The 27,176-nt window shown below is 44.5% G+C and overlaps 2 protein-coding genes across 6 annotated transcripts in view; one reads left to right on the forward strand and one right to left on the reverse strand.

Annotated features, from left to right (window-relative positions):
* BEST3 (bestrophin 3) overlaps positions 1-13,101 on the forward strand; it is a 43,581-nt gene extending 30,480 nt beyond the window's left edge. For all 5 annotated transcript variants that reach the window (XM_060165354.1, XM_060165357.1, XM_060165358.1 and 2 more), the window contains one exon: positions 11,214-13,101. In XM_060165354.1, the coding sequence (XP_060021337.1) occupies positions 11,214-12,144 (931 nt within the window). In that variant the 3' untranslated portion in view covers positions 12,145-13,101. The remainder of the gene's footprint in view (positions 1-11,213) is intronic.
* The window catches only part of RAB3IP (RAB3A interacting protein), a 170,093-nt gene that overhangs the window by 130,290 nt on the left and 12,627 nt on the right, over positions 1-27,176 (reverse strand). The gene's annotated exons all lie outside the window — the stretch shown is intronic.

The following is a 27,176-nucleotide window of genomic DNA, read 5'->3' on the forward strand; positions in this document are numbered from 1 at the left end:
GGGAGTCTAATGTGCATCTTTAAGAATGAATTTAGGGGCTTCCCTGGTGGCGCAGTGGTTGAGAGTCCACCTGTCGATGCAGGGGACATGGGTTCCTGCCCCGGTCCGGGAAGATACCGCATGCCACGGAGTGCCTGGGCCTGTGAGCCATGGCCGCTGAGCCTGCACGTCCGGAGCCTGTGCTCCGCGACGGGAGAAGCCACAGCAGTGAGAGGCCCGTGTACCGCAAAAAAAAAAAAAAAAAAAAAAAAGAATGAATTTAGAGCTAGCACACAAGAGTGAGGGGATTCAGCAGAAGGTACATTCCAGGCCATATGAGCAAAGACAGAAAGGAATGATAGTGTATTCAAAGTGACAATTTTTTAAATTTTCAGCTTTTTTGAGGTATAGTTGACATATAAAATTATAAGATAATTAAAGTACACATTGTGGTGATTTGATATATGTATACATTGTGAAAGGATTCCCCCATCTAGTTAATTAACACACCCATCACCTTACATATTTATCTTTTTTTTTTTTTTTGGTGAGAACATTTAAGTTCTCTTTTAGCAAATTCCAATTATGCAATAGTGTTATCAACTATAATCACCATGTTTTAATTAGTTTCTCAAACCCTATTCATCTTATAGCTGAAAGTTTGTACCTTTTTACCTATTTTCTCCCTATTTCCCCCAACCTCCTAGCCCCTGGCAACTGTCTTTCTACTCTGTGCTTCTATTAGAGTAACAATTTGATATGCAAGCAGAAAAGCCAAGAAATGAATCTGGAGGGGGAGGTAAGGGGGGATTATGGGGGACTTTACAGCCTGAGTAAAGAGTTTCAGCCTTTTTCCAAAGCTATTAAATGACATGGTCACATTTGTGTTTTAGGCAGGTTGTCCTAGCAGCTGGCTGAAAGATGGATGCCTGGGGATAAGACCAGAGCCAGAGAGCCAGTGAGCATGTCCTTAGTATAGTTTAGACGGGAGAGGATAAGGGCCAGACTAGGGTGGCGCTTCCAGGGATGCGGACAGTGGAGATGGCAGAAGGGACAGATTCGAGAAAGGAGAAGGAGTGAAGTATGATGGGGTGGTTGGTAATGAACCAAGGATGATAAAGAGTAGCAAGGAGGAGCTGCTGAAAGGGAAAGATGATGAGCTTCCTTTTGCGTGGGTTGCCTTTGAGCCATCTGTGGGCAATTCACATGGAGGTGGCCAGCGGGCAGGGTGCACAGAGACAAAGTCTAGGCAGGGGGATGCATTTGACTGCTATCAGTACATGGGTGTGTTACAACCTAAAGAGTGGGTGCGGGCTTCCCTGGTGGTACAGTGGTTGAGAGTCCACCTGCCGATGCAGGGGACACGGGTTCGTGCTCCGGTCCGGGAGGATCCCACATGCTGTGGAGCGGCTGGGCCCGTGAGCCATGGCCGCTGAGCCTGTGCGTCTGGAGCCTGTGCTCCGCAACGGGAGAGGCCACGACAGTGAGAGGCCCGCGTACCGCAAAAAAAAGAGTGAGTGGGAGCACCCAGGAACTGTGTCAAGTGAGTAGGACAAAATACAAAGGGTAGAACACTGTCACTTAAAGGGTGGTCAGAGGAAAAGGAGTCCTTGACAGAGAGCACGAATGATCACTACAGGTGCAGGAGAATAACCCAGAGAATGCCCTGTCATGGAGACCGAGGGTGGAAGTTTCAACATAAAGTCTGTAAAACACCATAGGAGTTTGCATTTTAAGGTCATTGGAGACTTAAGTGAGAGTGCTGAGCAGAAGCTAAACTGGGAGGCAAGGAGATCAAGATTGCCAACGAAAACTGTTTTCAAAATAATTTTATAATGGAAAAATTCAAACATATACAGAAGTAGAGGACAAACTATAATGAACCTCACGTAGCCATCACCCACTTTCAACTATCAAGTCATGGCCAACCTGGTGTCACCCATCTTCCCACCCACCTTTACAGTACCCACCACTGAACCACTGTGAAGCAAATATAAGCACAATACCATTTTCATGCCTAAAAAAAAAAAAAAGACCAAAAAGTCACAATAATTCCTTAACTCATTAACTATCCATGTACTATTTTTTTGAGAAGTCTGGACTGGGGGGAAGAAATAGACCAGACAGTATCCAATGAGACATAGTTGAGGGTAATGTCATATTTTTTATTTGTTTTATAACATTTTAGGATGGGAACACCTTAAGCATGTTTAGAGGGAAAGAGGAACCTGCCCTCCCCACCCCACCACCAATCCTTGGAATTACTTTAACCATCTCTACTGAATTTCACTTTACCGTTATGCCCCGGTCTTGTCTGGACAGACCCATTAAGACTCCCTGTGGTATTTACTGTAGTTCTGTCCACTGTATGACTTAGCATCCCTTTTATCAGAGGTCCTACGGGGGAAAATTTATCTCAGACATCTGTGGGAAAAAAGAAAGTTTTGCCTCTTCTGGGTAACTCTTACACTATTTCTCTTACAGACTGTGAATTTTATAATTGAGGAGGGTCTTTTCATTTTGGCTGCTGAAAGCTGAAAACCCAAGTTGTAGACCACCTTTAGTCAGTCTGTGAGATTTTTTGGCATGTTTCTTTTGGTCTCATCTTGTTAGTGTTCCTTATTCTAGCTCTATCATCTTAGCCTAACTTTATATATTATTGCATTGTGTTTATTTGTATAAGCTACCTCAAATCCTTTATAAGATGAAGCAAGATGTAATAAAGAAATAAATTGATAACTCTTGTTGCTCTGAGAAAGGAACAAAAAAGGACAGGCAGAGTGAAAGGAGCTCCCTGGAGGAGAGGGAAGACACAGGAGCCAGAGGAATTGACAGAGAAGGGCCTAAAGAAGACATGGGGCAGGGGCGGCAGGGAGAGAGGAGGCCTCAGAGCCTGAGCTGGAGGGAGGGAGCTGAAGATGGATGTTGTAAAGGGCGATGGGGAGATGGTGCCTGTTCAGCTAGTGAAGCAGGAACCAATGTTCTCACCACATCCAAGCATCATCATGTCTTAATCCGAAGGAATTTATAACTAACAAAGCCCATCTTTGTCTGTTGAATCTAAGACCAAAAGCTTCTGTTTTAAAACAGCATTTTATCATTTCTAACACCAAACCAATGCTGAAGTTCCATCTCCCAATCTTTGTATGTGGCATGTTAAAAATCAACTTCAGGGAATTCCCTGGCGGTCCAGTGGTTAGGACTTCGTCCTTCCACTGCAGCTGGCATGGGTTCAATCCCTGATGGGGGAACTAAGATCCCACGTGCCACATGGTGTGGCCAAAATAAATAAATAAAAAGCACTCAATTAGACAAAATCAGCTTCAGAATGACCACTTTGAATGAAAAAAGGCCAGTTGAAAATCTGAACTGAGCACCCAGAATAGAAATGCTTTCATAGATATACTTGTCTTAAGCATTTAATAAACCATGTTAATTATTGTAATAAACTACTAATCTCCACTTAATAAACCATCCTATGAATTAACTGAACAATGAAAAAGAATCTTTCCTATTTGAACTCTGTTCCCATTACCACACCTGAGATAATTTCAGTTGAAGCTCTTTAGTTTGTTCTTTGTCATAATATAGAATGCTTTCTGATCTGCTATTTTAATTAAGGAATCTTTTCATTAGCTTAACCATGGAGACACTAGTAACCAAGATTAAGAAAACACTCATAAGCAGCCAGAAGAAGAGTTGTCCAGAAGTTGCCTATCAGGAAAACATGCACAAGCCCTAAAATGAAAAAGGTCTTCTTTGGGAAACGGTGGACACTTATGCTTGATAAACCTCACTTAACCAAAACAAACCCAGAATGCTCAAATGCAAGCCAACATTGCTGAAAATAATTTTTTTTAAAATGAGGTCCCAGCCCAGCCTACCACAGCTAGCTTGAGGTAGAATGCTTGTCTTCACATTATAATATCATGAGTTCTCTCCAAAATTCTTATTATTTTTTAAATACTTGGGATTATCCATTAGCACAGATTTTTAAGGCTCTGAGGAATGGAACACATGGAAATTAAAGACCTGAAGTCTCATAACTCCCTTTAAATCCTGTCTTGGAAATCCAAACAGCAATAATTCCTTAAAGGCATAGGAAAAACCCTAACGAAATATCCATCCATAACAGGTAAAGGATTCGAAATTCTGGAGGAGAGAGTCTGCAGCTGCTTATGAAATAGATCACTTGAGTGTGTCGTGAGGGGTGTCTTCGTGGGACTGTGCTCACTCTGCCCTGCTAATCTAAAGGCAGGCTCTCAGCCTGGCAACCTAAACTGCTGACTGCAGTCCAGTTCATAAAACACTGTTGTATTATTGGCCTTTCTGCCATGGTTCAAATATGTCAAAATTTCCTCACATTGGTAGTGATCTTAAGGAATGGGTATGTGAATTAAGGATCCACTTAACAAAGAGGAGTAATATTCAAATTTTTGTAAGAGTTCCTCCTGGTTAGGGGTTGAGGAAGTTAAGATTTATTTGGTTCTGTGAAACTACAACCACATACCCAGAAATAATGACTTTTACGTATCTATCTTCATTCCCACGGTCCTAAGAATATGTAGAAATAGTACAGTACTTTTTTTGCAGTGAAACGTACATGTATTTAATGTGCACAAAGCATTTAGGAGTTTACAGTACAGTCAGAAGTATTCTTAGTGATATAATACTTCAAATATATCAAAATACATTTTCAAGCAAGCAAAGACTTTATTAAAGTGTGGTTAAATATATTTCTAGAAATATACTGATATTTTTAATATACTGATATTAAAATATTACTGATATTTTATTCAGTAATCCCTTCTTAGCCAACTATATTCAAATATTTTAACTTTACAAGAAAAAACATAGTCTGATTATATATACACACACACACAAACACACACACACACACACACACTATTGCATGCTTGTGCCATAAACAGCCAAAAATATCTCAAATTCTGAATCACTAACTTCTACAAAAACGTATTCTTGGAACATTGATTTTCACTTAATGTACCAGAAGGGAAAGGAGAGATGGAAACTCCCAAGGAGATGAATGTGCATTAAGTTCATAATTTTAGAACTTGCTCAGGGATTCTTTCATTTACCGGCATGGGGTCACCACTGGTGCTTAGTTTTCACCTTCTAAGTGGTATGAGAGGTATAGATGGCTTACTTTACTTTTCTAACAAAACTCTCATAGGATACAAGAGTACGGAAAGGTGGGGACTTTAACTTTGGGCCACAATTTCTTTTTGTGACAGCCAATGGAGGCCAGGTGAGACTAATGGTAATGTGAGGCTAGATATGCTTGTTCTTTAACCAGATTTGCCATAATCCTTGGTCCAAACTATCAGAAAGGCAACAGAGAGGCAGCGGGTAGGTGGTGTCCAGCTCTCTGGCCTCAACAACCTCCACTGATGCTCCACAGCTTGAAACTCTTTCCTAGCCGGTGGGGCAGGGCGCTGGGGGAAGGGGCTCGGCGGGGAGTGTTGCTGGGTGGATACAACGTTCTGTCCACTGGAGTTTTCTCACAACACTCAGCCCGCCCCTCCCAGCTTAGCATGAGGGTAATTTACTCATTTTATAAATCCCTGGCTACAGCTTTGACGGTGATTCTGTAGTGCAGAAGGTTAAAAATTACAGTGTGTGCCTCTAATGGGTTTGAAGAGTACATTTTGCTTTGTCCATGAATAAAGGCTCCTGCACATGTGCCTCTGCCCCGACGGATTTTCTGGCAATTACTGGCTTCCTCCAAGGCAGCCGCCTGACTTTGAGTACACAAACAATTTGAAAACAATAAATCTGATGTGAGAAGTAGAATTCATCGTATTAAGTATCATTTTCCTAAATTCCTCATTTCAGTTCTGTTAAAATGACCTATCATTGGAATTTAAATTGTCAAAATTCCACTTTAAAAGTGGCCACAGAGAAGGAAAGACAAGGATCATCTAGTTTTATTCTTCAGTCTTTGAAGCTCTATAGTTACTTGATCACACTAAAGAGAAGGGGTTTCCTTTGCAAAAAGCTTGCTTTGAAAAAAATACATTACAGCCATCTTCCACAGTCCTGTGTCCTGCCTCTTTGTTATGGTAACAGGAGGTGACAAGTATTCTTCTGCACCCCTGAGCATCCAAGCATCTTTTCAAGAGGCCTTAATTAAATCACAGCTGCTGGAGCCCTCAGACATTAGTCATTGGCAAGGGAGACTGAGGGGTTGACGGTTTGTAGGTGCTCAATAGGCATCTTGAAAATTGGGGGTCTTTTTTTAACACTTGAGATTGAAATCAGAACACATCCCAATCCTGACATCGATTTGACCTGTAGAAATAATGCATGCTCTGCCTCCTTCCAGACTCAACTAGAACCAACTAGCCCGCCGAGCTTAACGTGATCTATTCTCTCTCCCGCCACGTACACTTCTCCTCCCTTTCACAAATAGCCCAATACGTGCCACAACCTTTCTCATTCTCACTTTTTCTGCATTGATGATGTATATTGTGCCACCACCTGACTGGTCTTATCTTCTTTCTCTCAAAAAACCCAGCTTCCTCCCATCCTATATTTCCCCTCCACCTACTCAGTACCCTAGTCTCATCAATAAACAACTGTTGGAGTCATCCCTTCCAACATGTTAATTGTTAGGTGGCAGCTTCGAGGTGTAGCAGCATTTTTAAAGGACACGCTTGAAGGAGAAAAGGGAGTGACTTTTGGACAGACACTATTATTTCCTCTAACCATGCGTAGTCGATGATGATTTGGAAACCATCTCTGAAAGTGTGCCAGTCATTGACAGAGTCCTTTTTATATCGTCTACTTTTCAAAGCGTTTCCATGTATATTATTCCTTTTGAACTTCCAAACACCCTTGCAAAGCAGGTAAAGTAAGTATTGTTGTACTCAAGTATGATGCTAAGCCACAGGGAGGTTAAGTGACTCTCCGAAGGTCATACAGCTGGGGTCAGCCTAGGCAGCAGTAAACCTGGCTCTGCAAGCCCCCGAAATAAATCATTCTCCTCACCACAGAGGCAATTCTCAAATTCCACCTGCTGGACACTAATGGCTGCATGGCACTTTCCATGCACATCCTCCGGTCTCTAATTACCTGCCTATCTCAGTCTGAGTGAATTCCAGAACATCAGACCTAGGTTTTTCAGCTGATCTTCTCTAAAATATAGCAATATAATGAGGGTGCTTACATTCTATCATACAATGTTTCTGCTATAATTGTTTTGGGGCATTTTAAGTGGTGTTATATTTGGACCTCAGGATTGTACTAATCCTATACTAAAGGTCTTTAAAAATCAAATAAGGGGCTTCCCTGGTGGCACAGTGGTTAAGAACCCACCTGCCAATGCAGAGGACACGGGTTCAATCCCTGGCCCGGGAAGATCCCACATGCCACAGAGCAACTAAGCCCGTGCACAACTACTGAGCCCTCGTGCCACAACTACTAAAGCCCGCGCGCCTAGAGCCCGTGCTCCGCAACAAGAGAAGCCACTGCAATGAGAAGCCCGCGCACCACAACGAAGAGTGGCCCCTGCTTGCTGCAACTAGAGAAGCCCATGTGCAGCAATGAAGACCCAATGCAGCCAAAAATAAATAAATAAAAATAATAAAGTTCCCTTTAAAATATAATAAAATAAAATAGAAATCAAATAAGGAGGAGCAGAAAGTCTCAAAGGACCTAAAAGGTACATCCTTTCAACTGGGAAAAAAATAATCTTTAATGTATTCTATTCTGCATGTTTTCAGCCTTAAACCATTTTGTCCTCAAACCTCAGTTTCTGCTGTCATATTGGGAACCAGAGAAAGGAGATGGGTCTTGTGTGTTGGCAATGAAACCTCCATCACAGAAACATTTGGAAGAAAGGTCATTAGGTCTGTCACGCTGGGGAGTTTCACTTCTGCACTTTGATAGCGTGAAGAGCTGGAGGACTTCCTTCATCACTCCAGCATGAGATTCAGAAAACTGCCCCCCAAGATCACAGACCACCAAGTGTTCTTCCAAAGACCCACTAATGGGTCTTTCTGACTAATGGTGTGGAAAGTTCCCAAGTCATTGAGATTACCTCCCCTTTTTCCCCTTTAAAAACTTTCATGGCCAAGCAGCATCTCCAGAGCTGGTTCTGGGACTCACGTTCGCCTTCTCCCAGGTTGCTAGCCCCGATTTTTGTTTTGTTTTGTTTTTTTGCCGTGCCACACGTCATGTGGGATGTGGGATGCGGGATCCCGACCAAGGATTGAGCCCATGCCCCCTGCAGTGGAACAGCAGAGTCTTGGCCACTGGACCGCCAGGGAAGTCCTTCTCTCCTCTCATTTTCCTCTTTGCTTCATTCCTATCAATATTCATTTTATTTGCCTTATTTCTTAATAATCCTTTAAAAATGTTCACCCTGCCAAGACCTGTCTCTTGTCTCTTAATTCTCTCCTTTGCCTTTCCCAGTTTTCTTGTTTTTTTTAAAATAAATAAATTTATTTATTTATTTATTTAAAAAAAAGAAAGAAAGAAAGTTCCCAAGTCATGTTTCTTATCCAAAGCATTTCTGGATGAGAACATTCAACAGTGTTGCTTTCCATGTAGCTTTTCCCACTTGGACACGACTACCAAATGACACAATTCTAGTTATGCCCTCCACTCGCAAAGACAACCCACAGCTGCCCACTGCCTCTGGGGGAAAGCCCTAATCCCTCTACCTGGTATATAAGACTCTTCATGACGCAGTCCAAGGCTACCAGTTTTATGCCTGACACTATTCTGTACACTAATCCAAGTATTTCCCATTCCTCACAAACACCTGAAGTTCCCTGCTGTCTAATTTTCTCAAGTCACTTCTTCCACCTGCAATATTCTGTCCCTTCTCTGCTTATCTGTTTCCTTTGCAGTGTCAAAGACCAGCTCAACAACTTACTTTGCCCCCAGTTTAGCTATTTATATACATGCCTTCTTCCTCCTTCTAAACTATGTTATACAGAACTTAATGCAACAAATGTGTTCATGGCAGATGCTCAATGCATTTAGCTGGCTATGTGGATAAATCTCACGCGTCCACACCACAGTCTCAGAGGCAGGAAGGTGCAATAGGACCTCATGGGCAGTCCTGCCCGACGTCGGTGGGTGAATCAGTAGAACATCAGCAAGAGCACTGGCCTGTTTGCTCTCTGCAACTGGTTTGTTTTTCTCCAGTGTGTGACCCAAGGCCTTAATCCTTTGCCTCAGTTGAGTGTACATATCCACTACATCAGTGCATAGTTAGAAAGTTTTTTCCTTAGGGTTCACGAAGTTTTGAAGTAACCGTAATACAAACATTTTTTTCCTAGAAGATTTTGTCATTCTTACAAGGTTGTGTGGCTTAAAGAGTAATTAAGGAAGGCAAATAAAACGTGAAGATCCCAAATGGAGGACAGAGGCCTGTCCTATAAAGAGACACTGCCAGCTCCACCTCGGATTCCCAGAGCACATCTGGCGCAGCAATCTTAGTGACCAACTGCTCTGGTGTCCTCCGTAACGAAATGGGTTCCTGAAGTGTGACTGGAGATCTGACCTAATGAAATGCAACAAGCAGCGTCACCAAGGCTGCTGAAGCATGAGTCTGCGTTTCTCAAGTCAATGTAACAGAATCCGAGCCGTGAACAGTGGAAGGTGGGCCAGAAGGCTATCTGGTAGCCAAGGGCACTGCCGAGGCTTTAGAATAACAGCACAAGGTTGTAACCGAATGCTATCCCGGGACATTTAGCCAGTTAATCATCTCAATCATCCATCTTTTATTCATAAACATGGAGGAACAACGTTTTCTTTGGCTGCTCACTTTGCCCTTTCAGGTTACACCAATATTATGCTGTTCCAAGTTTTCCCTTTATGTCCCATAAAATGCACCTGGTTAAAGCATCTTGTCACCATGGATGTCAGTGCGAACACTGGACTAGGCTGGCCTGATCACGGGCAGGGCTTTAAGCATTTTCTCCTGGAACTTCGTTAAGACTGTACATCCACAGAGATGTGAGACAAATAACCACAGAATCTGAGGCAGGAGCCTGCCTTACTAACCAACATCCCTTACTGTTTTCTCAGTTATCCTTTTATCTCAGCCTTGAAGGAGAAGATTAAAAATGGAAGGATTATTTGTTTTATGTCTCAAATGTTAAAAATTCAGCAGGATATTCTTAGCAACAACAAATCCATCAGACTTAATCACCAGCGGAGCCCAAGTGCATTGTGAGTCCACATCCCCTTCATGGATGTACTCTTTCCCACAAGTACAGAAGTGCAAAGCATGGACCAGGAATGTCAGCAAATGACCTCTGGGCAAGGACTGTATTTTACACATTATTTTGCCCCCGGGCTCTACCTCATCTCTTGACACCTACGTAGCAGACTTTATATAGAAGAGATTAAGAACAAAGGCTCTGGAATCAGACTTCTGGGTTTAGCCCTCACTAGCTACATGGCCTTAATGAATCTCTCAGGGCCTCAGTTTCCTCACCTGCAGAATGTGAATAATAATGATACTAACATACACGATTACTGTGATAATTGAATGAATTAATACATGGAAGGTGCATAGTCGGTAAATGTTAGCTGTTGTTTGGACTGTCTTGAATTTAGCTGTGATCCATTGTTTTGGGGGGTTATATGGGTCCTGGGAAAACATGACTTTAGTTCACCTGTAACAAGGGAGAAAGAACACATACTATATCTTTTTTTTTTTTTAACGTCTAAGTCTCTAGATCAGTGATTCTCAAAATATGGGCTGGGGACCTCTGGAAATCCCCAAGAACCAAGACCCCAAGACCCAAGTCCTTAAGGCCAAAACTATTTTCATAGTAACATAAAACTTATCTGCCTTTTTCACTCTTGTCCTTTTGTGAGGGTACGGTAGAATTTTCCAGAGGCCATGTAGTGATGTCATCACTTAGTTAATGGAATGAGTGCTTGCACATTCTTGTGCTTTTTCATATTCCTCAGTCATCATTTCTCACACAGTAAATAGCAATAGCTATAACCACATAAACAAATCTCGCCAAGGTACTCAGTAATTTTTTAGAAGTTTAAAAGGGTCCAGTGACCCAAAAGTTTGAGAACCTCTGCTAGATTATCTCCAGTTAAAGTCCCCCTCCCTCCTCCCTTTCAAAATCTGTAATGTGAAAATACCGAACTCAGTCCTTACCTTTGAGCCTCTGGCCCCAACACAAAGTTAGGCCCCTGAAGCTGCTCTGCCTGTATTTTGTCCTTGTGTGTTTCAGGCTGTCGGGGTCCGACCTGCCTGGCGAGGACTGGCTGTGGGATTACGAGAAGCATGGCCATCGCCGCTCCATGATTGGAAGAGTCAAGAGGTTCCTGAGCACCCACGAACGCGCCTCCAGCCCCAGGAGGAGAAGCTACAGGAGACAGGCCAGCGACAGCTCCACGTTCTTACCCCCGGGCGACCTCAGCCCAGCCAGGGACCTGCTGCACGTGCCCTCGAGAAGTCCCCACCATGCCTCAACCACCTGGAAGCACCCCTGCACCCCAGAGGGGAGCCCCAAGCTGCACGCCAGCCTGGGAGAGCTGCCCACCCTCCGACAGGCCAGCCTGACTCCACCGTCCAGTGTGAGGGGCTACCCCACCAAACCGCCGCGGGTCCCTGAGGTACTGGTCACAGCAGCCGAAGCGGCAGTGTCCAGGGCAGAGGATGACCACCACGACTCCACTGCCTCTATCCAGAGCTCTGACTTCACTGGGGTTCAGCCGAGCAGGACTGGGCAGCAGGAGGACCCTGTGGGGTCAGTCCCGTTCCCCTCAGAGAAAGGGGCACCTTCTAGGGACCCCAGTTCCCAGACTGTTCCAGCCAAAGCTGAGAGAAACCTCCTCCAGTTTGCCTCTGAGGAGGACCCTCATGAGAGTGACAAGTCCCCAGAAAGGTGGAGCCTCCCGAGGTTGGTGGAGTCCAGCCGCACCTCCCTGGCAGGCCTAAGTCCGGATCCCGTGAGCCCTGAGCCAGTTCCTTTACTTGACACAGAAACATCCTCAGAGACCGGTGGAATCAACATTGTGGCTGGTTCTCGAGTCTCTCCTGATGTGCTGTATTTAATAGAAAACCTGGACACCAAGGAAACGGATATCATAGAGTTTAACCACGAGCAAACGGAGGAGTCACCCAAAGGAAGGCCAGAAAGTTCTAGGACCTGGCTCTAGCCCAGATTCTTACTTTCCCAAAAGTTCAAGTATTAGTTCCAGAACATCCCTGGGGGCTGGTCAATTTTTTTTTAAATGATCATACCGTATAAGCTACTTAAAACTTTGAAGGGCATTATGATCCTGACTTTCTGAGACCTGAGAAAATCAAACACATTCACGCCACCCACTACAAAGTGACTTTCATGGAAGTTACGCAGACCACAGTGAGGTATCTTAACCAAATAAGGAACCTTAAATATATAAATATATACGCCTTATAAATTCATAGATTGTTAGCTTTGCAAAGGGCTTTATAGATCATGGTCCAATCCCCTAGTTTTGCCAATAGAGAAACAAAGGATTCTCTCTTCCCTTTTTTTTTTCCCTTTCTTCTTTCCTTCAGTTATAAAGACAGGCAGATGGATCATACGATGCCTCAAAAGCCCCTTCCTAATGCTGATTCCTTGTTTGAGGCTTTCTAACCATCTCACTCCACTTTCTATAACTCTTATCTTTCCTAATTCTTAAGCCTCATCAGCATCAGGAAGCTCCATCTCCCTTCAATTTCCTTTCCGACCTCCGACCTCCCGGACTTCATTTTTCTCTCTTCCCCCTTTATTCCCTCATCCTATTGTTCTTCTCGTCCCCCTAGTCTTGCTCCTTCTCCGGTGATTCTCATCCGTCCCACCTTTCAGGCTGTAACATTTTCTTCTGCCAACTCTGTTGCTTACTTCTTGCCACAGTTTTAAAAGCACGAGGCATTGGCAAAGCCTCCTACAGAGCGATCAAAGTGTCAGTAAATGCAGCCGGGCTCCTCCCAGCCTCGAGGAAAGGGGCATGGGACCTGCTGTGTCCCCCATGCCCTCTCAGCCGTGGCCGTCTCTCTCTGCCTCCACTCTTAGGTCTTGAACACCGGAGAAGCCACGAGGGCATGAGACCTGCATAACCAAATGCTATGGAACCAAATAACAAGGTTTCCAAATAACAAATAACCAATAACCAAATAACAAACTGTTCCACTCAGACTCTTAAAGAAAAATCCCCATCGTGTCATGACATGGGACCAGTTACTGTGTCTGCCAGGTTGTTTGGGATGAAGTAGGGTATTGGAGCTGGGAGGTTAAGGGGGTCCAGGACTGTATGATGGGGATGGGACATTGACTAACTTCCTCCAAGGAGCTCCTGGGTGGCTGTTTGTTGGCAGCTCACAACTTTAACTGGAAGGCCATGCTAATGAGTGCTGCCCTCACTATTTCTGTCATATGATGAAGCTTGACTACGAGCTCAAAAACAAAATAGCCCTAATTGCTACCACTTATTGAGTGTTCACAATAGCATGTAAAAACAGATAATCCCACTAATCCTCGCAGGAACCCTATGAATTGATATACTATTATCTCTATTTTACTTTATTATTTTTTAAAAGAGTCTTTCATTTCTCAATGTTAGTTGTTATTCTTTTATCCAAATAACATACCTTAGCAGACCAATGCTTTCTTTATTATTATTATTTTTCTTTTTGGCCGCGCGGCAGGTGGGATCTTAGTTCCCCAACTGGGATCAAACCCACACCCCCCTGCAGTGGAAGCGCAGAGTCTTAACCACTGGACCACCGGGGAAGTCCCTATCTCCATTTTAAAGATGAAGAAAACAGAGGCTTTAGAGAAGTAATTTGACTAAAATCACATAGCTAGGAAGTGGCAGGGCTTGGGTTCAAGCCCAGGTTTATCTGACTCAAGAGCCCACACTCTTGTCCAGTGCACTTCGACAATGCTGTGCTCTCTGTAGGGCCCTGAATCTACCAGCAATTTGCCCAGAATTCCGGAGGATGCCCCACGGGAGCCAGGCCTAAGTCTCTCCAGCCTTGGAGGCCTTTCTGGGTCCTCCCTGCTTAAGTCCACCTGGACCTTATATGCATGTGTACAGGAGGGCAGTGCTCCAACTTGAAGCCTAGCCATGGTCCTCTTCATTTTTCTGACAGATGAAAGTTAGCAGAACCCTCTCCTTCCTTCCCCAGCTCCTCTCATTATGCAATGTTATCATGTGCTATAACATTAGCACATTTTTACAAGACATTGCATCCAACTGGGCCATCCCAGCTACATGACAGCAATGACATTTTCTTGAACTAATTTTTCTCAAAGGACTAAAAGGTAATAATGTTGGAAGAAATGCTCTACGTTGATGGTTCTCTGTGTTGGTCAATAGTGTTAGCACCCATGTTCCTGGAGCATTATATATGGACTATGCAATCAGGCCCCAATGCAACACTGCTAAAACGCAGGAACCCTAACCTTCTCCCAGCCTCCTAACACTATTTTCTTGGATGTTTCAACTGAAATCTTCTATTCTCTTCTCTTTGGCTTTATCTATTGCTCAAATTCAAATAAGTTTCTACTTAGCTGCTTTTGAAATATAATCAATTTGTGTTCCTAAATCCAAAGTGAGATATTATACACAAATAGAATCATACATTTTGTGGAGGACCAGGAGAGTTCATTTATCTCTGCTTCCCTCCATCCCTTATGCATCTTTGTCCAAAGAATTATTTAATTTCCTCAATATTTCATCAAAATTTGAGGTGGCCTCTATTTCCTCCTTGCACTGAAAACTGAATAATGGCTCATTCAATGAGCCCAGGTGGTTGAATTCAGCTATAAATTCAAGCCAGCAGTTGCCCAGATCAGATGAAGAAATTCTCTCTTCACTCTTACATGAGTTTTTACCCAATGCAGACTGAAGTTGCAAAAACAAAATGATTTCTTCTCCTGTGACTGATTGTATTGCCTGCCTAGCCCATCTTCTCCTGAGCTCTGGAAACTTCCACCCGCTGGATGAATGGTCACAACGTCCAGCGGCTTAGTCGTTTGGGCTCATCCATTCCAAGAACAGGCTCATCTCTGCTCTGCATTAAACGTAATCCACAAGCCAGAGGTGCAATGAGGCCAAGCCCTACTTACTGCATTCTCTCTCTGTTCTCCAGAGATGATGACTCTGCCCTGATGCCAGGATCCCCAGGTCAGCAAAGATAAAAGCCCAGGAGCTTTTTCTCTGTCATCCAAGAATTTAGGGATGACTGCCCCTCCAGAACAAAGAAGGTTACTCTCTCCCCTCTTTAACGGTACCGTCTATTTCTTGGGGCATCGCCTCCACAGCTCCAGGCATCCATTGCAGCCCAGTTCAGCTAAGCTTTGGAAAACATATTTTCAATAGAATGGAGAAATATATAATTTACCATTAGTTTAAAGAAAAGACTCACTCAACTATACACCCCTCTTATTTACTGTTTCCCCTCTAGCTTCCTCCTTCTCCAGAGAAATTAATTCAATCCTCATTCATTGTTCTAAGACCTTCTCATCATAAAGTCTGCTGAGCCCAGGCAACCATGTGGTGTGATGGAATGAGGATGAGAAACCCGGTGTGTGACTTCCCTCTGAGTGGCTTTGTGAACTTGAACAAGGCCCCCTCCTCTATCTCTCCTATCCTTATCTGTGAAATGGGCTCTTCTCTGCCCCACCTCACTGGCCGCGTGAGGAGCTGAGGGAGTTTATGTGAAAAGGCGGGGAGCCCCAGGCAGCACTGTGTGGGTGACTGGCCCGACTGGGAATTGATGCCCCCGTGGATTCACCACGAACTGCAGAGAAAAGGCATCCTTTTCTCCCTTTCCACTTGAGTAATTTGCTTATCGGGATCCCCTGTTCTCCAGGCTGCTGAGCTCTTTCATTCAGACAGCTTGCCACTTCTCTTTGGGCGTCTATTTTTGTTTTGTTTCATATGCTTCCCAATGTCTACCACATCTTCCTTTTCTCCAGCGTTTTTCTCAAACCTTCACTCCCCACAAAAGCCGGCCTCATCATCATGGTGATAAATTCTGCTCCTTACCCATTTTACGTATTAATCTCCTCAATCAAAATATGGAACTAGAAAAAAAATCAATTGCCTTTGTTCTTTCCACTATAATTCTAGAGGATTTAGCACCTCTGGTTTGCAGTTGGAGGACCCTCTTAGGGCATCTAATCTCCCTAAACCTGGTCCTATATCAGTTAAGGGGGAATAATAACTACAACTGTAAAAAATTCCTAAGCAGGAGCCAGTTTAGAATCTAATTCCTTTTCCTCTTCACAATCATCATCTATCTGATCAACATCAGTCATTTTCTGAAGTGCTGTGGTATCAATAGGAATAAGCAAGGATCTTCCTCATTTTGTCTTATGGAATACTCTCAGGTAGATCCTCAATCCTTTCACATGCTTTCTTTCCTTTTTTCATAAATTTATTTATTTCTTTATTTTTGGCTGTGTTGTGTCTTCGTTGCTGCGCGCGGGGTTTCTCTAGTTGCAGCAAGCGGGGGCTACTCTTCGTTGCAGTGTGTGGGCTTCTCATGTGGTGGCTTCTCTTGTTGCGGAGCACAGGCTCTAGGAGCCCAGGTTTCAGTATTTGTGGTACGCGGGCTCAGTAGTTGTGGCTCGTGGGCTCAGTAGTTGTGGTTCACAGGCTCTAGAGCACAGGCTCAGTAGTTGTGATGCACGGGCTTAGTTGCTCCGCGGCATGTGGGATCTTCCCGGACCAGAGTTCGAACCCATGTCCCCTGCATTGGCAGGTGGATTCTTAACCGCTGTGTCACCAGGGAAGTCCCCTCGCATGCTTTCTGTGAACCCTAATTTTTAAGACAGTATTTATGGCAGTGGCTATTGAGTAAAAGGAACCAATTCAAGAATACCAGAATTGTTCTCCTATTGCAAATCTTAGAGAACTCTAGATGTGGCAAAAAGAAAACGGAAGCAATTACCCTGGAAAACAGAGGCACAAAAAACACGTTTGCCCTAAGTACCCTGTTAACAATGTGTGGAGAGTCAGTTTTTGTGTTTTGTTTCTGAATTAGTTCAGAAAATGGGCCCAACTCTTCCTTTCACCACAAGTAGATTTGGCCAGATGGTTCCCTGGAACCATCTTTTCTGAACTTCTAGTTTTAGATATTTACATAACAGAAGCAGCAAAAGGAATGCTGTATCTTGTCTCCTGAAAGAGGATAAGAACATTTCTAAAATACCTTTTGTACAGAAATGCTGATGTGTTCCAAGTTCTTTGTCTAGTTAATGGTTATTAACCTGAGGCACTTTTGTACCCAGGAAACATTTGGCAATGTCTGGAGACATTCTGGGTTGTCACACTGGGGAGCATTACTGGCATCTAGTGGAAAGAGGTCAGGGATGTTGCTAAACATCCTGCAATGCACAGGACAGACAGGCACAACAACTGTGGAGCCCAAAAATAATCAGATTGGGAAATCTGACTTAGGCCAACAGGAAGGTGTAAATGAGACAACCACCAAGGAGATTAATGAAGAGAGATAATCCAGAGAAAGAAATAGAACTAAAAGAGAACAGATGAACCCAGCAACTGGTGAAATTCTTATTCTGTGTACAAGCTATGAACTAATCACCATTCCTCCCTCGATGCTAAAGGATCTGATATGTCAAATCCCGAAAAACTGGATGGAAACCCTGAGTTTCACCCTTAGAGAATTCCTTGGATGGCTCTTACCAGTAAGATTAATTGAACACCATTGCTAGCATGACTATAATTTTCTGAGAATGTAGCTTATATAAAGGGTGACAATAGATTTTGCCAAATATTATGCAAGGGTTTGTGCCAATAAACTGCTAGACCATGGATAGACACCTGATCCAGCTTTGGCCTTTATATATGTCTTACTTAGGACCAAAGAAATAAACCGTATCTTCTAGATGGATAATCTGGTACTTTATTTTTCAGTAGAAAATAGTTAAAATGGGTAGGATCAGTATACCTGCTCCCCATGGGCCAAGCAAACTCACGGATTCCTCCACCTCATGCATTCTCCAGCACTTCCAGGAGGCTAACATCAGAGGGCTAGTGCAGTTCTGGATGATGTCACCAGTTGGACTTTTATTCATAATCATTCATGAAACATTAGCAACTACAGTTTCAGCTAAAACTGGGTGGGTGGGCGATCCGTCCCTCTCACCCTCCTCACCCATCTGTCACTCTCTTCTGCAGGTCTAGGTAAATATCAAAAGGCCCTCTGAAGTTCAGCTGGTTTGCTTGTTTGTATGTCTGTTTGCTTCCTTTCATCCCCAATCTTGTTCCCCCTCCCAACCATTTTAGTTTGTTTAATGTAAAGCCCTTTATTTGCAGTCTTACAAAAGGTGTGTTACTGTTTTATGTGCAAGGGTTCTTAACTTCTGTAAATGTTTATACTGTAGGCTTCATCTGTTTCTTTGTTGGTTTGTTTTTCACTCCATACCATGTTTTAAGGTCCTCCCAAGTTCCCTGTGTACGTCTCATCCATTGCTTCTAAGTCCGGCACGGTCTAAGATGTCTGGGAGCTGACTTATCCACTCCCCAGGTTGCCTCCACCCCCCACCCCCCACAGTAAGCACCTCAGAGGCGTTCCTTTATGGCCCCGTAGGAGTTTCTTTGGGGTGTAAACCCATGAGCAGGGTCACTGGGTCACAGGGTGGGAATATATTTAACCTGACCGCTATTGCCAGATGGCGCTCCAGAATAACGGCACCGAGTGGCACCCCCACCATGCACATCGTACCTCCACTGCCCCTTCCCCACCACAAGCCTGGCATCACCTAGGTTTCTAATTTTTCCAGTCTAACAAGTGTAAAGTGGCACCTACTTGCTGTTTAACTGACATTTACCTGCCAATTATACATTACTGGTTACTGCATGACAGTTATTTGATTTATTAATGACATCAAGTATCTCTTCATATACTTGTTCATTCTTTGGGGACTCCTCTTCTGAAAACTGCCTTTTCAAATTCTTTGCCCTTTTATCTAACGGGGATTCTATATCTTTCTTGTTTGTTTTTGGGAGTCCCTTTTATATTCCAGAACGACAGCAGACCCTTGTTAATTTTGGACGTTGCAATAGTCTTTTCCAGTTTTTTGTGTGTCTGTTAAAAGCGTCCATGGTATTGTTTGCTGTGAAATCCTTAACTTTGATATAATCAAGTTCATCCTTTTTTCTGTTTTACGTTTTTGAAAGTTGTTTGAAATCTTTCTCCACATCATGTCACAATATTCTCCCACCCTTTTTTCTGTTATCTTTTTTTGCGGTAAGCGGGCCTCTCACTGCTGTGGCCTCTCCTGTTGCGGAGCACAGGCTCCGGACGCGCAGGCTCTGCGGCATGTGGGATCTGCCCGGCCCGGGGCATGAACCGGTGTCCCCTGCATCGACAGGCGGACTCTCAACCACTGTGCCACCAGGGAAGCCCTCTGTTATCTTTTAGGTAGGGATCTGGTTTATTTTTCTCCATAGAGTGAGCCAATTTCCCCCCAATACTCCCTACTAAACAATCACATCTAATAAGTTCTACATATTTCCTGTAAATCAGAGGCACTGGTTTGAAACAAAATAGCAATGGAGAGAACTGAAAGACAGAGTGGTATGAATGGGAAAAAAGAAAGCCGACCCTTAGCCTCATAAAACTCATGCTCCTCCCCACTAAATAAAGTTTTCTCCTAAATGCATCCCCCTCTTGTTACCTTTCAACTGGTGATTTTTCCCCTTTGGTGCCTGGAGTGTGTAAACTCTTCCGACACACCTCTGCACAAAAGCCCACTAAAAATAAGCCATCTCTTTGATCAGGCTGAGATTAAACTGCAAGAGTAAAGCTTGATACATAAGGTGCTCTTGTTAAAGAAGAAAAGGTGATGGTGTCACAGGGATAGTCTGGAACCCTTCCACACTCAGAAGGAGGCAGGATCGAATCCACAGTGGTGGAGTCCACGACCAAACTATATTTAGGGCCCGGGATCGGAGAGGAGGAGGGCCTATGCTAGGAGGCCAGCGTCACTTGTCTCACTGGCTGAGACTGCCCTGGGCCTTTGGGACTTTCCCACAGTCTGTCTTTACTCTCCTGTAACAGGCTGTGCTCAAAGATGGTGGATGTCAGGTATTTACTGCTACCCAGGCCCTGTCCTTAGGAATCAGCTGCCATGCTTGAGACAGTTGCAGATGGTTTCAGAAAAGAACTAATTTCACCTTCTCATTATTCCTCAAGAAACAAAGCTTTCCAAAATGGGCAGCATCCTTGACACTAATGATAAGTTTGTTATTCATACACATGGTCAGGGGACCCTACAAACTCCAAAGGGAAAAGCACTTTTCAAGATTAGAAAACACCTTCGAACAAAGGATCAGTCATATTTTTTGCCAGTAAAAGTGGATTCTGATTACTTTCATCATGAAAGAATGTGAGAACACAGGCCAGTTCCTAAATGACACATTCACCTGCCTTCAACATAAGTTTGCCTCCCCTGGTCCCCGTTCAGAGGCTATATACCAAGGAAGAAGGTTCAGGTTTAGCTGTGAGAGGTCAGTCTCGTAGGCAGAGTGGAAACGGGGCGTATGCTGACCTGTCCTAGGAGGCAGCCATGCCCTGCCCACTGGGATGTAAGCTCCATTCACTGTCTTATTCAACCAGTGTATCCCCGTGCTTACAACAGTGTCTGAAATGACTCAAACAAAACAAAACAAAACAAAAAAACCTTAGCTGAATGAATGCTTGAAATAAAGGAAAAAAATGAATGAATGAATAAACCAAATTAGACCTGGATCTAAAGTCAGGAAAACTGAAAATCTCAGTCAAATGCAACCACAACCTTAGCTGTGTGGACTCAATCAAGTTACTCAGACCTTGGGACTTCATCCTGTTCAGCTCTGAAATGAGTGGTTGGACTAAGTGATTTAAGGTCCCTCTCAAAGGCTGGTTCCAATAACATTTCTGAAGATTCTATACACAGGGAGGAAGGAAGAGACGTTCACGATGAATATTAAGAAAATGGACCCAAGCGGCAGAAAGAAACAAAAAGGGGGGTGGGGCGAGCGAGAGGAGAATTAACACCTGTTGGGTACTTGGGGTGCGCCTCGTGTTTCACATGCATCATTTCAATCAACCCTCACAAGGTACTACTACCCATTGTGTAGGAAGAAATAGAGAAGTTAAATAACTTGCCAAGGGTTTCACAACAGTTAAAATTTCAATCTGGGATTTCAACCCAGGTCTCTAAGGTGCATTGCTGATTCTACTACCCTATTCTGCATCCAAAAAACAATGAACTAGGGGAGGACAGAAATTTCTGTATGTAGTTGAGCAGTCAGTTGCCATAACCACTCGAGCAGCCCCACTGACAGCCTTCAGAGACTAGTGGGGAACCTTGGGAGCCAGCTTTTATTGAACACCTATTATGCGCCAAATGCTATGGTTTAAATGCTGTACGTACATTATCATATCTAGTTCTCTTAACAAACTGTGAGGTGTCACTATGCTCGTTTTACAGATAAGGTAACTGAGGTCCAGGGAAGTGAAATAGTGTACTCGTGTCACAGAGCTGTTAATGGGCAGAGGAAGGATGCAAAATCAGGTCTGTACATAAACTATGAGGCAAATACATTGTTTCCCTAAAGAATAGCCCAACCCCAGAGCCTATTTCTCTGTAAACACCTTCCCTGCAATCAAACCTGCCTGCATGATCCCTGCCTTCACTGAAACAAGCTTAAACTCTTGTCTACAATCTAGGATTGTATTTTGCCACTAGTCAAAGCCTGAAACAAGTGTATGGATACAGTGCAAGACTGCCAATTCCTTCTTCTCTGCGCACATGTGAGGTGTACATGTGTATCCTTCCGAATGCTGAAATCATATTGAATGTGTGTGACCCATATGAATTCAACCAAGTGAGCTTGGCAAAGGAAAGAGAAGCACTGTGTACACACATAAAGGAAAGACCCCCCTTACTTTCACCCTCTCCCCAGGGAACACAGCCCTCAGAGCGAGTGCGAAATGCAAGATGTAAAGCCCACTCGATCAGCCCCAATTCCAATGTGCTGAGAGTGACTCCGGTGCTTAAAGGCACAGCACTAGAATTTCCCAAACAACTTGGCTCCTAAACACAAGCCAACCCTTTCATCTGCTGTTCAACAGAAAGACTTCCAACGTTTAGCATCCAGGCATGTGGACTTGCTGAAAAAGTACTAATAAAGTGCCTGCCGTGTAACCTTCTTAAGAGATTTTCAATGGTAATTTTCACTATACCAGCGTTCTCCCTGTTTGCTGACTTTAGGGCCTAAACTCTGTGTAAGGTCACGTGACATGTTCATTACCCAAGTGTTTATACTGGGGCATCCTGGAAGTTTCCATGAAGAGAAAGTGCACCAGTAGAAACAAAGTAATTTTATTGAATCTGGTTTTTTGTCTTTTTTTTTTTTTTTACATTAAGTGGAATAATGTTTACTAATAAGCTCCTTTACTTAGCAGTCTGAGACAAAATTAGACTCACAGCTTTGGTCTGTGGTGGGAAAGTGGTGGTTGGTGGTCTGAGTCTGACTTTCGGATAGCTCTTGCTTGGCCAGGATTCTCCAATTTACCACAGTCTCCACCACTCCCCATTGCCCTATGCTAGGCCCACTTCAATCAGTTGCGTTGCCTATTTGGCCCTGGTGGGTAAGTTGAGAGTGCAACTCTTTTACTAAAGCATCACCAGCTCCATGGAGACCTCAACCACTGTGAGTTCCCTAAACTGTGCAAAGAGGGAAAGAATAAGAAGATGCAAAGCCAATAATCTCAGAGCATCTTTCTATGGATTGCTATAGACCCCAGCAGCCCCACGCTGCCAATCAGACATGTTAAACCTGCATTCATTTCTTTTCTGACCTGTGTCTCCGGGAGAACTGTACAGTCTCAGTATTCTCCCTGGCTCAACAACAGTGCAGATCATTCGAGATACAGGGACTCATGACACTAACCAACCTTGCTTGACAGCCCCACTGGCAGCAGGCCTTGTAGGGCTGTCACATCCCAGATGACCCAAGAACAGCATGTCATTTCTGTGTCATTCCCACTGGAGAAACCTGAGCCTCTCCACTGGGGTTTGCGTAGCTGCAGCTGCTGGTCATAGTCACCAGCAGGCTGGTTGTCACTGTCTATGGGCAGAGGCAGCCTGGAGCCCTCGTGCTATTTCCAGCCATCGACCTCAGGACCCATCAGTCACTCTGAGGTCAGCTCCAGAGCAAGTGGCACGGAGCACTGAATAACAGGGGCTGCTCCACAGGGAGGGGAGGGGAGAGGATGTGTAATTTTTAAAAGCCGACTTCACTCTCCTAGGGAAAAGGGCAAGTCAGTAAGTGGGAGAAGAAGAAACAGCTAAGCCATAGTTGGTAAAGCCTGCTGGAGTAGGGGCAAGTGATGGCGGGGAAGTAGATCAAACCCACTCACTGCCTGGGAAATAAAACCTCTAAAAGCCATAAAGGAAACATAAAAGACCGGATGTCCGGAGAAGCACCAAATACAAGAGAGAAGAACACTCCCCTGTTCGTAGTGCTTTCCCAGAAGGGCATTGGCTTGTGTTTTAGCCAACACCAAGTCCAGGGTCGCTTTCCTCAGAATATACTCTAAGGGATACTCAGAGAGTCTGCGGGAGGAGCCCTGAGGAGTTTGAGAACAAAGAGTAGAAAGCCCAGCGTCAGATTAGAAGTGACCCTCTCCCTCTGTCCCATCAGCCTTTATGGGGGTCAGCCCCACAGCCACCAGGGCGGTTCTGGAAGCTTCCTCACCCACTACCCAAGGCCAAGGGGGTCGATGCCACCCCCATGCACAGCTCTTGCAAACCCCACCCTGTTGGTACCCCATCAAACATGTAGTACAATTCTGATATAAACACAGCTCCTACGATCCAGAGCCATCCAGACTTGGTGGTGACATCTAGAACTTGAAAGCTGCGGATACACACAATCCCATCCCTCAGGGCCTCCTGGAATCAAAAAGAGCAGACGTGGGTCATGTGGGTATCACAGCCACCCTGCATCCACAACACGAGGCTGGCTGGGTACCACGCTCACACCTTTCTGATGTGGTGTTCAGTAGACAGGGTGCACTTCTGTTGGTCAGTGGTAAAGGTTAAGTAAGTTATTCGTCTTTTGTGGTCCACACTATACCAAGGGTGCAGAAAACAGAGTGAGCTCTTGTTTTTACTTTATGTTCCACTGATAAAACTAAACTTCAAATGTGGCCTAATCAACCTGTGTTAAGAAGAGAACATAGAGAGTAAGAATGTGAGCTTCTGGACTCAGATTACATGGGTTCAAATCCCAGATCCACCACTATCTGTGAAGTTACCTAACCTTGTTGTGACTTGGTTTCCTCACAGATAAAATGGGGATAATAGTAATCCCTATTATTGTGAGTATTAAATGAGTTAGTACATACAAAACTCATGGTACATTGCCTATCATATAGTAAGCACTTGATGAATGTTTGCTCTCATTATTACATCATCATGTTATTAAATAGCATGGTGATTAAGAACTGGGGTAGCGGGTTCTAGTCAGGCTCAGACACTTACTAACTGTGCAACCTGGCCAAGCTACTCAATGTGCCTTAGCCCTAATTTCATCAATTGTTAAATGACATTCATGCCAGTACCTTCCTCATCGGGTTGTTTTTACAATTAAATGAAATACTTTATTTAAAGCAATTAATTCAGGGTCTGGTGCAAAGTTATGGCCCAATAATTGTTAACTATATTGTTATTTAAAGAAATGGGCTTGACTTTAGAACAAAAGTAAGATTTGAGAATGTTTAAGGTTTCTTCCCCGAAGCAAAAAATGACTCTTGCTGAGTCAAAGATCTAGGTACATAATTTCTTAAATTTTCTGCCTTAAGCCCATTTGATAAAACAGCATATAGCAAACTCCACTTGCAAAGGCAAAGGCCACAGAGAGGGATGAAAGCGGGGGCATTCCCTAGCAGCCCAAAATGGGGAAAGGGTGTCCCATACAACCTCCCAGGCCCACCCGGTACCCCCAGGGCTGTGGGTGGCCTGGACCCTCCTTACACTGAACAGCAGGCCCACACAGCCTCGGTAATCCCAGGGGCGTCACCAGACTGGGGCTGAGGACAGCCCGTCTCACACACTTATTTCTTAAAATCTCTGTTAACATTTAAAATCTCTTCCATATAGGTTGGTTTTTTTGTTATTTATTTATTTATTGGCTGCATTTGGTCTTCATTGCTGCGTGTGGGCTTTCTCTACTTGCGGCGAGCGGGGGCTACTCTTTGTTGCAGTGCATGAGCTTTTCATTGCGGTGGCTTCTCTTGTTGCGGAGCACAGGCACTAGGCGCGTGGGCTTCAGTAATTGTGGTGCACGGGCTCAGTAGTTGTGGCTCGTGGGCTCTAGAGTGCAGGCTCACCAGTTGTGGCTCACGGGCTTAGTTGCTCTGCAGCATGTGGGATCTTCCCAGACCAGAGCTCGAATCCGTGTCCCCTGCATTGGCAGGTGGACTCTCAACCACTGCTCCACCAGGGAAGCCCCAAATAGGTTGTTTACCAAAGAGAACAACCAAGAAATCGGCAGCTAAGAGGCTTATCAGGAGGGAAAATGCAATAAAGATGAGTGTGTTATCTGAGATCAAGGAGGTGACTGAACAAGCTCCTTCCAGTCCGAGGTGAGCCGGTGCCTGGGGATGTTAGCCAGGTGAGGGAGGTAGATCAGGATGGGGACAGAGAAGGCAAGGCTGCAGCAAAAGAAGCCTAATGCCCCAGTCTGAGCCGAGCTGGGGGCTTCAGCGTCATCATATCTTGGGGCCCCTCAGATCTAGCTGCTCCTCTCTTTTTGAATCAATGGGACATTATTGAATAGAGAGTCTCTTCATCTGCAGGACACCAAGGAACAGACCTCAGAGGCTGCTGACAGCCCGCTGGCACCAGGCTGGTGACAGTGAATGCATTCGTGTTGGGTCTCTATGCCATTGATCTGCCAGTTCCCAGAACCTTGGGGTGGAAAGGAAATTTTGGCATCACCTAGTTCGGTGCCCCATTGTGTGATAGCATTCTCCCTATAATATCCCTGCCAAGATTCATCTAGCCGAATCCCTCAAGGAAAAGACAATTCACCTCCGCAAAGCGAGCCACTGTACGCTGGAACGTCACACTCGGGAAATGGCCTTCTCCACCCTGGAAGGAAAGCTGCAACCAGATCCCACTGGTTCTCAGTCTGCCTCTGGGTCCATACCTAAGTAGTCCATCCTTCTCCACACTCGGGACTAGCCTCAGACATTTGAAGAATGCCATTATGGTGCATCTATACAAGCTCCCAGAGCACGCGCATGTGCGTGCACGTGCGCACACACACACACACACACACACACACACACACACACAGTGTTTTCTTGAGACCAAATCTTGTCAAACCAAGACCCAAATTGTTCTTTGCATCTCATGATCTTGAGTCCCTTCACATCCTGATCTCTCTCTGCTGGATGTGTCATAATTTCACAATGGCTCTACTCAAATGTGTGCCCAGAAGCGAGCACAACACTCCTCATATTTTTGTGTGTTTTGCTCTTCACCAGTGCACAGCAGAGCAGCATAGTCAGCTTCCTTGCCATAGACATTCGGCTTCTCTTCATGTAGCCCGGTGATGGGGGGGTTGCGTCTGTTGTGTTCACTGCTCTACCCGCCCACACCCCCCAGAGATGAGTCCACTGTCTGGCACTGGGTGGACACTCAAGGAGTATTTGTTTAGTAAATGAATGACATTTTGAGAATACAGGCTCACTCTTTGTTTTGTTTTTGTTGCAGTAGTAGTTGGTACTTGCTGTTAATAGTCAGGAGGAACAGTTTTATTTCATGTATATTAAACCCCATCCAAGAAGACAATCAAATAGACAACTGGATAGACAGACAAGTCTGGAGCTTAGAAGAGAGCTCAGGGCTGGAGAGAGGTCGTGGAGTCACCAACTCACAGAGAATGAAGCCACGTTATTGCATGAAATTGCTAGGAATTTAACTAATCCGGGATTCTACCCTCTTACCATGTGGCCTCCCAGAGCCAGCGACCAGTAAAACAGAATATGGGCCTCTCCTCTGTCCACCACACCTAACTTCCCTCTGTCAGGCCCGCTCACCTTCCCGCCATCCACCCTCACCATCCCCAGGAGGTCCCTGTCAGGTACTGAAGGGAAAACGTCTGCCCTCCTTGTCTGTGGGAACTCC

The sequence above is a fragment of the Lagenorhynchus albirostris genome, chromosome 11, assembly GCF_949774975.1.
Source record: "Lagenorhynchus albirostris chromosome 11, mLagAlb1.1, whole genome shotgun sequence".
Lineage (NCBI taxonomy): Eukaryota > Metazoa > Chordata > Mammalia > Artiodactyla > Delphinidae > Lagenorhynchus > Lagenorhynchus albirostris.